This window comes from Camellia sinensis, chromosome 2, assembly GCF_055761805.1.
Source record: "Camellia sinensis isolate YWXY chromosome 2, ASM5576180v1, whole genome shotgun sequence".
Classification (NCBI taxonomy): Eukaryota; Viridiplantae; Streptophyta; class Magnoliopsida; order Ericales; family Theaceae; genus Camellia; species Camellia sinensis.
In genome coordinates this window covers 38,126,292-38,139,419 of record NC_138962.1, presented here as the reverse complement: position 1 = coordinate 38,139,419, position 13,128 = coordinate 38,126,292, and the positions used below count along the sequence as shown (strand labels likewise).

The following is a 13,128-nucleotide window of genomic DNA, read 5'->3' as shown; positions in this document are numbered from 1 at the left end:
TTTTCATATAGACCCTTAATTTGTCCTTCCAGATCTTCATTGAGAACTATTAGATACCCCTTCAAACGCATGTTCAAAATGTTCCTCACTACAACAGATAGAAGCAATGAAAATAAGTTTTTAAACCAAGAGATGGGAAGTGACAGCATTTTCAAGAGCTGTAAATCTGAACACTACCTATCAGAATTTTCTTTCCTCTGGATTTTGTTGTTTCAAATTGATGTGATGTTTTCCTTCTTTTCCCCATTACTTCGCTTGATTCTATTCAGCATTTTACTGGTTGATAAAGTTAAGCAAAGCAAAGGAGCCATTATTCTGTTCATTGATGAGTTGCACACTCCGGGATCAGAATGTAACAGGGAATTTCTGCTTAATCTCCCATTTATCAGTCAAAGCTCTAACCAAAAAAAAACTTTAAGAAGCAACAAAATACAGAAATGAAAATTAAATTCACATAAAAGAGAAAGATTCAGTAGAAGTTATGAAGATAAACCTCATCTTGACAACTATCAATAATCTTTTTGATCCTGAAGACCTCCCAAAAAATCTGACTCTCTTCTTCAATATCATCAGTCAATGCCTCAGCTTCTCCATAGCTGTAATTGCTCACTTGATTGATATTGAATCTTATCATAGGCTTCTCCATAGCTGGAATAAGTTCGAAAATAACCTAGAAATCAGATTTTTTTTTAGGAGGAATCTATGTGCTAATTCCAGGAATACTATGGCAAAGAAATAGTGAAATACAGGGAAGGAAAATAAACTCTCAGGATTCCAGCATTCTTTCTAACGCTTCAAGAATTAATTACCACAACAATTGAGTAATTGATGCTGATCCGAAAGGTTTTGCATATGGATAAACCTAAATGCCGACAAGCATATGCCAGATAAGGAAAACTTAAGACATATAGGCCCCGTTTATTTTCAGAAGTAGAATAGAAGGGATTAATAGTGAGGGGATTAAGTAAAATTGTGTTTGTTTTGATAATAGTTGTTAGTGTAGGAATTGTTAAATTATTTTTATATAAAATAATAAAACAAATAAAAAAATATAAAAAATTAAAGATTAATGTTTATAAAAAAATTCCCAATATATAAAAAATAAAAAATAAATAAAAAAATTTCTAATCCCCTCACTATTTTTCTGATACCATCTCCACCTCCTCCATCTCAATCCCCTCCCCAACCTCCATCTATATCACCTCCACCATCCTAATCCCCTCTCCAACTCTGCAAACAAACACAACACTAAATAACACCTCCACCATCCTAATCCCCTTCCATCTACATAACCCAAAACGAACGGGCCCATATGAACAAAATGCACAATTCAACATCCCAAAAACACGAGAGAACAAGTTCAACATCCGGATCTAAAGGCAGATTAGGGTATAAGTAAATAATTCCTCCATTTTTTTTTTAATTTTTTACGTCTACCTTCCGTTTGAGAACAACTAGGCTCTTGGTGTGCATCGGAGACTGTGGGATGACCCCATTTGAAGGAGGAAGTCCAATCAGTCCACTAGGCTCTTGTTGTGCATCGGAGACTGTGGGATGACCCCATTTGAAGGAGGAAGTCCAATCAGTCCACAAAGAAAAGTCTGATAACCATAGTTGTCAAATCGGGATTCGAACCGTGAATCGAAATGGCCATGTACTGAATCGCGAATCGAATCGAATCGTGAATCGTAAAGATTCACTTACGTTTTCTAAATTACATAAAAAAAACATATTTATACACTTAAATATTATAAATATGAAATATTTAGATTTAAAAGTAATAAAAATGTTATTTTACATGATGATCACGTGGTCTAAATAAGTAAGACGCTTCTATGGCAAGAGATGTGGGTCCAAGCCCCACTGTGATCTATGATCCTATATTATATTTATGTATTTATGATATAATTTATGTAAATTCACATCACAACATATATGTATGGCAATTCACATTCATCATGAATAAGGTTCACAACTTAACAAGTTCTAAACTTTTCAAAACTCTAATATATACTTGTAAAGTAACTTGTGTCAAAAAGAGACCATACAAAACAAAAGTTAGATTAGACAAAGTTGAAAATTCCAAGAAGTCTTCATTTCTTCATTTCAATCTTCATCATCTCCAAGGTCAATATCATCTTCATCATCATCTACCATAGTCACTTCATCAAACTCTTCTTTCTCTTCCTCTTCCTCTTCCCCACCTTCAATCAATTCAACTTCATCATCATCATCTTCAAATACTTTTCTTTTTCCTCTATCGATGGCATTTAAATTTCTTGGTCCTACATTAATAAAATTAAATAAGGTTATGAATGAGCAAGTAAATGTGAAAATATAGAAACTAAATCTTTGAAATTAACTTATTTAAAAATTAAAATATACAATTATACCTCTTTTTCTCTTTTTGCTAGTTGTTCCTTCATCATCTTCGAAACACTCTTGGATGTCCATCTATGAATGATCTTCGGGTAGACATGGATCTTCTTTCTCGGTAATCCATTCATCATCGGATTCCATATCCGATAAATAAATAGGATCATAAGTCTCACCCCTTTCTTGTCTCTTAATTTGCGTCAACTCAAGTTGAATGTTATACTTCACAAAAACCAAAGCATTCAACCGTTGTTGCTCCAACCGGTTTCTTTTCTTTGAGTGCACATGATCAAAAGTGCTCCAATTTCTCTCACACCCGGTGGCACTACAAGTAAGACTTAGCACTCTAATAGCTAACTTTTGAAGCTCTTTGCACTCTTCTCCGTAACTTTCCCTCCATAGAGCTGTAATTAAATGATAAAGAGATGTTAGAGAATAATGCATGCCATTGCCAACATAATTGTTGTGAAAATGTGAATATATAATTTCATAATAAAAAATTTTACCGGGTTGTTTCTTTTCCCTTGTCAAGATGGCCATGCTCATACCAAACATACCCTCGGCCTTCTTGAACTTTTCTAATTGCTCATAAACCTTCACTCTATCCTCTATATCCGGATACATCCTCTCAATGGTTTTAAATAAACCAATTTTCACCTCCGTATCCGCATTGAAGTTTTCTTGATAATGAAACCTAGAAAGAAAGATAAATTCATAAATAAATTCCATTACACATTTTGTATATAAGTCACACAACACAACACAACACAAATAATTTGACCAAAATAGAAAAAAACTTACATTGGATTAAGGTAATATGCCGCCGCATGCAAAGGCCTATGGAGTTGTAAATCCCATCTAGTATCAATAATTTCCCAAATGCGCTTCTATCTACCTCTCACATGGTTCAAGTTTGAAGCAATTTCTTCCTTCGCTCTATCCATAGCTTCATAAATAAATCCCATTGCCGGCTTTGCATCACCATCCACAAGCCTCAAAATTTTCACCAAAGGGAGCACACACTTCAAGCAATACTTGATTGCTTTCCAAAATCTAGCATCTCCCAAGATTGTTCCTTGTGCCTTTTTTGCATTAACAGATGTAGAATAACTACTTCTAGCCCACTTTTCCGATGCAAACATAGCTCTAAGTTGGAGCTTTCTATCTTGGAAACTTTTTAAAGTAAGGAAGGCGGTGGCAAATCTAGTAACCGCGGGTCTTGTCAACTCTCTATTCTTTGTAAATTTTCTGAACAAATCAAGCACCCAAGCATGCCTATAAATGTACACAGCGATTTCCTTGGCTTTAATTATTGTGTCTTTGAAAACCGTCAACTCACCTATGTCACTCAACATTAAGTCAAGGCAATGTGCCGCACATGGGGACCAAAACAATTTAGTCCTCTTCTCTTCCAATAATCTACCGGCACCCACATACGCCGATGCACTATCGGTTACCACTTGAACCACATTTTCTTCACCAATTTCATTCACAATGTCATCAAGCATCTCAAACAATTTCATAGAATTTTTAATTACACCGGAGGTGTCCATTGATTTAATAAACACCGTTCCACTTGGACTATTAACAAGGAAATTAGTAAGAGAGCGAGACTTTCCATCGGTCCATCCATCGGACATTATAGTGCAACCCGTCTTCTTCCATTCTTTTCTATACGCTTCTAAACTTGCATTCACATTATCAACCTCTTTTTTCAAAAAAGAAACTCTCACTTCATGATAACTTGGTGGTTTCAATCCCACACCATACTCACCAACCGACTTCAACATCTTCTTAAACAAAGGGCTTTTCACTAAATTAAAAGCCAATGCATGCCCATAAATAACTCTACAAATATCTCTAATCACGGGCTCCCTTTGCTTTATCATTTGATTCAAAGTTTGTTGCTTTGCCCTCCCCTTTGTGACATACGAATCCATAGTTCCCCCTTTACTTTTTCCCTCAATATTTTTTTCTTCAAAACAATCAACATCTATAATGTTGTCTTGTTTTTTTCCACTTAAGAGTTGTAAAAACATATTCATAACATCTTCAGAAACTTGACTACAAGCACCAACATTATCATGAGTTCCGGCTAAATGATTTTTCATTCGAACCACTCCACCCCAATAATCTTTTCCACAATAATTACATCTCAAATACATTCTATTATCATCTTTGATACGGGTACAATGGTCCCATGTTGGATCTTGTTCTCCACTTTTTTTTTTGCTTTTCATATTTTTTTTATCCATTAAAAAAAATAAAATATTTTTTTAATGTTCCACCCACACAGCAGATTCTTCAATGCTTCTACAGTCCACACAATAGACAATAATAAAGTAATGGATAATGGACAATACAGTAATGGAAAAAGGAGGAGTCTAAAGTAATATAGTATTTTATATTCCCTATTTGAAGTTTGTCTGGTAGTGTACTACCTCAAACAAAATTGCAAGAGCAAGAAGAGACGACCAAACAGCAGCAAGGGACCACGAAGCTCTGCGTCAAGGGCCACGAAGACTATACAAAGGGCCACGAAGTAGATTCCAACAGCAAGGGACCACCAAACACTGCGAATAGGGACCGCGAAGCTTTGCGTCGAACAGAGAGGTGAGTTTTTCTAGGGTTTTGTCTGTTGGAAGTAAAAAGGGATCATGGGTTACCTTGGGTGGACTGTCGTTTGGTCTTAGAAGACCAGGCGACCCATCTTGTGCCCAGAAAAAGTAAAAAAATTGGCCCAAAAATTGATTTTTTTCCATTCGGGTCCGAGAAACTGGGTCGACCCGCGACAGTAACGAATCGTGCGATTCAGCGATTCTTCGATTCGTATCGTGAATCGATCGATTCAGATGCGATTCTGCACCATTTCCGATTCCATGTACCTGTTCGAATCGATTTCTATGTGTATCGAACCGAATCGTACGATTCAAATCGCGAATCGTACGATTCTAACAACAGAGCTGATAACACATAAATTAGAAGAGAACATAAGCTCTAGGTAAAGCAAAGCAGATAAGAACAACTGCTAGGAATAGGAGAAGTCCAATTGTATATACCATGAATCCCAACAAGACGATGTCATAATGGTAAGCAGAAGGATTCTTGAGATTGAACTTTTGTTGCGCCTTCTGTGAAGCAACACTGTGGTCAAAGAAGTAAAGCCCTGCTATCATTACAGCTGGAATAAAGGCAGCAAAGATGTAAGCGAGAGGAACTTTGGCCATATCCTACATGACAAAATTTTCAGAACAATGTAATTATATAAATCATTTTTGTGTTTTATGATTTGTAGCAGGTTCAGAGTATCTAAATATATCCACATACCATAACAATATCTTGGGGATCCACCTGCCAAGAAAACGAATATTCAAATGTCATTTAACCAAGTTAAGAGATAATTCTAGTTTCTAAAAAGAAATAAAAATTCCAAAACCATTGAAAAATGAATTTATAATGAGCCATAACACACGACTAAAATTATGGGCATAATGCTTGAAGATGATGTTCCTTATATAATCATTTAAACTAAAAATTCCAGTAACCTGATCAACCAATCACTTTGAAGGCAATTAGTTGTAAACAAGTAAAGCTACCTGAAGATCATTGCAAAGGAGTGTGATGCCATCAGCCAAAATCATGTCAACATATGGATTGCGCAAACCCACAATAATTTCAAAACAACAATACAAAGCAATCACACTCCTCTGACAATAAAAATAAAGATCGACCGCACAAACAACCTTGGAGTTGTAGAAACATTATGTTAATAAATTTGATGGGACAAGTCACAAGAGGATCAAGAAGCGACAGCCTTCATTCAGCTTCCAGCAATTACCGTGAGCTAAAGAGAGAAAATCATTTTTAGATAATACTTGCCATACCATCACACTCAAGTTGAGAAATGAGAAGCAAAACTCTCTAATATTTTTACAGTGTAAAATATCAAACCTAAGACTTTGACTTTGAAGACCTACAACTCTCTCAAACCCTTATTTACATTCTAAAAGTTAACTCTTAATCAAGATACATATTCACCTGCATATCCTGAGGATCAAGATTAGATAAGTACTCTTGTATACCATAATCTACTTGAGTTTTCATCATTTCAAGAACATCAAAAAAAATTCATGAATCTTGGAAAATTTGATTCAATGCAAACGCATTGTGCTTAGTTGGTGTTACTAGTGAAAAAGAAAGATATCTAAAGAGTTGTGGGTGTTGATATTGTTCCTACAAATCTACAAGGGCAACTTTCTCTTCTAGAGCCTTTTACTAACTTAATTTATCTTGTCAAAAGTTTAAAAGAAAAAGAAATGACAAATTTTTGGATACTCGTGAAAATTAATAACATTACCAAAAGCAGATTATACTAAAATTCTTAGGAAAAAGTTCTGCAGATTGTAGCAACACTTATGTCCACTAAATGGAAGAAGAAATGGGAAGTATTAGTGTACGCACCGTCACTGAGGACCAGAACTAGATCACTGTCAATAACAGTTGGGATACGATGAGCAATAGTGCACACAATGTAGTTCCTAAACTCTGTTCGGATGATCTTCTGGATTAGATTATCTGTAGCTGAATCAACTGAAGCAGTGGCTTCATCAAGAACCAAAATTCCTGCCTATTTTAGTAAAGCCCGGCCCAGGGAAACAAGTTGCTGCTGCCCACACTCCAATTATCTCCATTCTCTAGAACTATGAATTTCAGACAAATACAATTATCAACTGGTCTTAGACATGCCAAAAGGAAAGCTTCTAGATGTAATATTAATAATAGAGCTTAAATTTAATGCTCAAATATTTAGTGCAAATACCTGGTGTATCTAGCTTTTTCTCCTTCCGGCAAACAAAATCCCCTAGCTGAGACTTCTCAAGTGCCTGTTCCAAATCAAAATAGAATCATTAAGAAGGTCAGTCTTTCGGGTAATCATAACATGCCCATACATTAAACTCGCAAAAAAGTTTGGGAATAAACACTGGAAAGCCAAACTTTAACAACAAATTTTTGGCAAGAATTTATAGAAGGAACTACGGAATTCATATTACAAAAAATGGGATCACTTGTGATTTCAGAACAATTTAAAATAGTTGTGGCTATCCATAATATCTGGGATATTTCTTCTAACAGTTTATTTTATGGACTTCACTTGGCCGAACTGTTACAGTTTAAGATTTTCTTTTTCAAAACTTAGAAAAATGAAGACAAAAAAGGTAAGTAGTTGAGTTTGACCTGCCAAATTTCTTGATCTGAGTGCTCATGGAGGGGATCAAGGTTGCCCCTAATGGTCCCTTCAAATAAGTTTGGATCTTGGGGTATAATACTTAGATGGCTACGGGGGTCATGAAGGCCAATTGTTGAAATATCAGTATTGTCTATAATAATTCTGCCGTCTACAGGCTCAATCAATCTGAACAAAGCCTAGATCAATATTATTTAAGAGTTGGACGTTATTAAATTTCTTATATTTGTTACAAAAGAAATAAATCTAGTAACCAAAATCCAAACTATTTTTCTAGGACAGGTGAGTTTCTAGGGAGAGAACTCAAGAGAGACTTTTTAAACTCCAGACACGTGTGTTGACATGAAGCCGTGTACCAAAAAACCCTCCCATGGCAACCTTAAAAAGAAAAACTTGTGACCACAGCTCCAATGCACAATATGGCTTGATATTTGTGAGACTTCCCAAGCTTTTCTGCAACGACACCAATTTCAAAACTACCAGGAACCCACACTACCTGATACATACATACAATAATTGAACCTATTATTAATGAGTGTTCAAGCAAAACAATGACCACAGACCATGTAAAACAATTGGAATGATGAAAGCATTACATGATTTGTGCTACATTTATCCACATCAGCACCAACAATTCCACCCCAATAAATAATAGCCAACTCATGTTTTAACATGATAGTGATCTGAAATATTCTAAATCATGTCAGACCAGGTTTGTTTTACCACAGCAAATGTTCACTTTTTCCGCATGACATTCAATTTAGCAATTCATTAAGGTGAATCCCTGACTAATCAAAGTACTTTTGGTTATAACCTATCCAAAAGGTGGTGATTCTTTGCCATCAGATGCACAGGCAGATCTGACAAGCCCCAGGATAGGAAATTCAGCACATCGAGGAAAAATAGTCATGTATGACAAATATGGAGCTAGTCACGCATCAAAATCACCCCATCAATCAGGCACTCCAAATGAGACAACATTTTCACTTATAATATAGAAAATCAAGTCATGGATTAGAAATCCAGTGATATTATACCCTTTCACACATTCAAGATATGCAGGTTAGGCATCTGTTACCTATTCCAGTAGAGATGGAAATCTAGGTGAACAAATCTACCAACAAAGGAACACAATAAGAGGGAAAAAAAAGTAGCCAACTTTTGAAAGGGTTCCAGATAACTACATACATCAATGTCTTCTTCTTTAACTGAATATCTCTTGAACGTGTCCAAAGCTCCCTCCAAAAGCAGCTTCGTCACAATCTCATTAAACCGTGCCACAACCTTTGCAACGGAAACAAATTATTAGAAACATCAAAGGGATACACATCAAAATAGAATATAAATTGAACTACTGCAAATATTTAATTGAACCAACATTACCTAGATTACTTAATCATCAACTCAAGTTGCAATTTACCTCTTGTTTTTTTCTTCTTTTTTTTTTTTTTTTTTTGGAGCAAAAAGTAAATAAATAAAAACTACATAATTTTAAAAGAGTCATTTTTTAAAAGAGTCATTCGTAGGGGAGAGAGAGGTGTTGTGAATGAAGTGGTTGTAAAATTTTGTTAAGGCATAACCACTAATTGCAACGAAATGAGAGCATTAATATGAAGAGACAAAGTAGAACACATTGTTACATGGCCAGAAATTGGAATATATTTGAATGTTCAGGTAAAATGTGGAAATGCGACCAACATAGAACTAATGCACAGCTAGAAATAGAATTTCATAGTACATTATGCATAAAATATATGCATATAAGCACAAAGTGAAGCATTCATTGATGAAATTGAATAAATCCCATGTGCTCATTCAAACAAATGCTAAATAACAAGAGAGGGGTGGACATAAAAAATAAATAGACTGACCACAGCAAAGCGAAGGCCCTCAGTTGCAGTAAGAGATCTCGTCAAATGTCGAACAGCTGTTGTGCATGCGAACGACAAAGATCAGGTCCGAGAAAGATCATCTTCACTGCTCACACCCACTCCAACATTAGGCCAAAAGCCTAAAAATAAATAAATTAGATAGACATGATTAACACACAAATAGTTTTCATATTAAATTTAAAAAGGAAAATAAACCTAAAATTAAAACTATTCACTTGGGATGGCCAATGAAGAAGTTGTCATAGGTGTTAATTTATGATGAGGAAATAAACGACTATGAAGAGGAGAGTTGTGATGATGTCTAGGTGGTGTGAGCAATGAGCATAAGCTCTTCTCATGATTGAAGGAACGATAATAATCGTACTCTTTGTTGGCGGCAGTAGCGGTGGTAGTGTTTGTAGCACCAAATGTTGCAGCAGTAGCCATTGTAACTCTTAAGTTCAAAGTTCAAACGACAACCCCTATGAGCAAGGACGGAGAGGGTTACAAATATTATGTACAAAAATTTAGACAAATAATGTCGACTATAGTTATATTTTTTTAACCATAATTTGCAATGCATTAACGTATATTAGACAAAAATATTCAATATAAACTAATATATTAGAGGACCAAACAAAAGGTAGTTTTTTTTTTTCTAATTACAAATCCATGTAGTCGTCTATTGAAGAAAAGGGTCATACCTAAGGGTGTCGGGCTACTGAGAATGAATATAGAAGATTCTTTCGCAATTTCAAAAAGAAAAGAAATTGAGAATCCAATGGTTTCTATAAAATTTTGGTGCTTTTCATTCGGATATCAATTTCTATCAATTTTTGAACAAAAACCAAGTCTTCATCTATATACTTCCGAACAAAAATCAATTGTTATTATGGGCAACCAAGGCTGGTGGAGTTGACATGGTTGATAATGTCTTTACCTATCTAATAAGAAAAAGAAAAATGCTTGGGAGCACTAATTAGTGCTCCCACTAATTAGGTGGCAGTGGGTCCTGCCATTAATGATGTGATGTTTTGGTCTTGGAGTTGTGTTTTTTTTTTTTTTTTTACTTTTTTAATGCATTAGTGCTATTAGTGGTGATGTTTTTAGTGGAATGAATCATTGTTGTAAGAAAAAATGTTAAAATTAGAAGTCATATCGGGCTTTGTCTCAATTGTAATTCTTTTAAAAATTTTAAAAATAATTACTTAATTCTTTTAAAATTTTAAAAAATAATTACTTTAAAATTTAGATGAGTGTATATGACACAGCAAACATAATTTTCTCTGTGTGATATGTATCTGAATTGCCAAATGACTATATTTATCCATGTTTGTTGTGTAAGCTATAGATGACTTCTAGCAGAACCTTGAATTTTTTTGCCAATTTTGAGACTAAGACCAGAGAAGGTGCAATAACTACAGAACACAAATATAGCACCCATCCAAAGAAAATATACACCAGAAGGGATCCAAAGATCCGGACTGCACTAAGAGGTAGTGCACCATGCCTAGACAATTCAAAAGAGGGTCCCTCAAAATCTTTTGCATTCGAACATGTAGAAGAACCAGCAGGGATGCCCAAACACACAAACACTAAACTAAAGTTTATTACAGCACCAGAATTCCAAAATAAATGGTTGCTCATAACCAGGTATCATATCATCTAATATGATCAAAACAAAGTGCATTCGTTTAAGAAATAATTTAATACTAAGACCCACAGACATTACCTTAACAAGGCAACTACTTATAACAGGTTCTAGCACAGCCAACAGATGATCACCTAGACTAGTGATGCAAATTCGTCCAAAAGATGAAATGGAACCTTAGACAAATTGACAATTTTATTAATACGGTCCATCAAAGAGGTAGGTGTGAGCACTAGGAAGCCGTTTTCATGTTATGTTATGGGATCAATCTAGGGGCTTCAAGGAGCTAATCATCTAGGGGGAATAATAGGGTAATGCTAGTGACTGGAAGGCACCAAGGGGATGCCAGATGGGAAAAAGATTACAGCACTTTAACAAACATAAAACAGGTGTCACCATTTTATCAGCCAAAGCCAAAAGTGAAAATATCTATAAATAGCCCCTCTACTGATGCCTTGAGGCAAACACATCTTATCTTTCACTAATTTTGACATATATGGAGGCCTCTCTGTCTCTCCAACTCTCCTTCTCTAGCAGTAACATGTACAAAGGTAGAACCGGGGGTGGAAAAGGGACCGTGACCCACTTAAAGCTCTCAAAGTCCTGCTAAATATTTCATTGTTTGCTCCTGAATATCTTAGATTGTAAAGAGTTGACATCTAGAAAACAGAATACCAAAATGGCCAATATAAAAGATTGAACTCAGCATTCAAAACTAGCACAAAAAATCATAAACCCACTAAAAATAAATCTAGAGTTTAAAAGGATTTATGTCAATTAAACCAAACAAAATTAATCATAAACCCATCAAAATTAATAAGAAACTATCAAAAATACCAAAATACTCTCACCCATATTAGTTTTAAATCCATTAAAAAAACAAAAACAAAAGGATACAAATATAAAGAAAAAATTTGTTTACAGAAACAGATTGTTTAAAATAATTTTTTTAAAAAAACAGAAATTGTTTCACCAATTTTGAACAGAAAATTTCAGCATAAATTATGCTATAAATCAAGAAATCTGAAGCAATTAACAGAAGCAATCAAGTGATTTTTTTTTTTTTAGAAAAAAAAGGAAATTTCAACAAATCTCAAGCAATCTAAAGCAAATAAATATGAAGAAAATTGGAGGGAATAAATACCTGGGGAAGGATGGAGAGAGAGAGAGAGAGAGAGAGAGAGAGAGGAGACTGTTTGTGAAAACAAGGGGAGAGTCTCTCCTCCACTTCCATCATCGTTCTTCTTCTACCATGGCCTCCTTTGTAACCCTAAACACACCGCCTTACAATCTTCACTCTCTCCCTTCCCTCTTTTTCCACTCACCAGGGGCAATCGAAGCAGCTATTAGTGTGCGCTAGCTATGAGGTCGGTGAAGAGGGTTGGAGAAGAGGGAGAGAAAGGTCAATCAGTGAGCGTGAGTGAGAGAAAGGTTTAGGGTAGTAGAGTAAAGGATGTCGGTGGTGATGAGGGATGAAGATGGAGCGAGAGAGTCCATGGGAAGAGATGAAAATTTCTTAATTTTTAATTTTTAATTTTAATATTTTTGGCTGAAAGTTTCGTATTTTTCAGTTTTGGCGCTAATTAATTTTTATTTAGCGCCTTTTTTCTTAGTAGCACCTTTCATGATAATAATTGTGTGTTGTGAAAAATGTAATATTTTAAACGATTGATTTATTATGTGTAGTGGAAAGTATATAATTTTTAACGGTTGATTTTTTGTGCATCGTTAAATATTTAATATTTTTAGTAGTTGGGATATGTGTATGGTGTATAGTTAATATATTAACGGCATGCTATATGCACGTCATAGAAAGTTTTATTATTTACGATTTTTTTTTTTTCATTTGTGTTTTGGTGTTGGGGCTTTTTTTTTAAAAAAAAATTAGGAATTGTATATTTTATCTAAAAATCAAATTGGAATATTTTATACAATCACACTTATTTAAAAAGTGTGATTAAAAAATAGTAATGTATATATAATCA

At 34.8% G+C, this 13,128-nt stretch overlaps 2 protein-coding genes and 2 long non-coding RNA genes across 6 annotated transcripts; all 4 read right to left on the bottom strand.

Annotated features, from left to right (window-relative positions):
* Positions 1-261: 261 nt before the first annotated feature.
* LOC114295726 (boron transporter 4-like) lies at positions 262-12,799 on the bottom strand. 3 transcript variants are annotated; one of them, XM_082914120.1, is made up of 5 exons: positions 5,973-6,043; positions 5,704-5,727; positions 5,436-5,606; positions 1,438-1,601; positions 262-648 (listed from the first exon to the last, which is right to left on the bottom strand). In XM_082914120.1, the coding sequence occupies exons 1-4, from the start codon at positions 6,015-6,017 to the stop codon at positions 1,515-1,517; spliced, it is 327 nt and encodes a 108-aa protein (XP_082770246.1). In that variant the 5' UTR covers positions 6,018-6,043; the 3' UTR covers positions 262-648; positions 1,438-1,514. The 3 variants fall into 3 exon arrangements, 2 of the variants coding, with proteins under 2 accessions (XP_082770246.1, XP_082770247.1); XR_014360810.1 differs by having other exon boundaries at positions 5,436-5,557; positions 5,704-6,804; XM_082914121.1 differs by lacking the exons at positions 1,438-1,601; positions 5,973-6,043 and adding an exon at positions 12,288-12,799.
* LOC114295727 (uncharacterized) lies at positions 1,939-2,780 on the bottom strand. The gene is made up of 2 exons (XR_014360282.1): positions 2,394-2,780; positions 1,939-2,285 (listed from the first exon to the last, which is right to left on the bottom strand). It is a non-coding gene; the product is annotated as an uncharacterized LOC114295727 (long non-coding RNA).
* LOC114295732 (uncharacterized) lies at positions 2,951-4,769 on the bottom strand. Its single transcript, XM_028240038.2, has 2 exons — positions 3,178-4,769; positions 2,951-3,070 (listed from the first exon to the last, which is right to left on the bottom strand). Exon 1 carries the CDS (start codon positions 4,629-4,631, stop codon positions 3,264-3,266), a length of 1,368 nt encoding a protein of 455 aa, XP_028095839.2. The 5' UTR covers positions 4,632-4,769; the 3' UTR covers positions 2,951-3,070; positions 3,178-3,263.
* On the bottom strand, positions 7,982-9,628 carry LOC114295725 (uncharacterized). Its single transcript, XR_003640987.2, has 3 exons — positions 9,493-9,628; positions 8,810-8,905; positions 7,982-8,117 (listed from the first exon to the last, which is right to left on the bottom strand). It is a non-coding gene; the product is annotated as an uncharacterized LOC114295725 (long non-coding RNA).
* Positions 12,800-13,128: the final 329 nt, after the last annotated feature.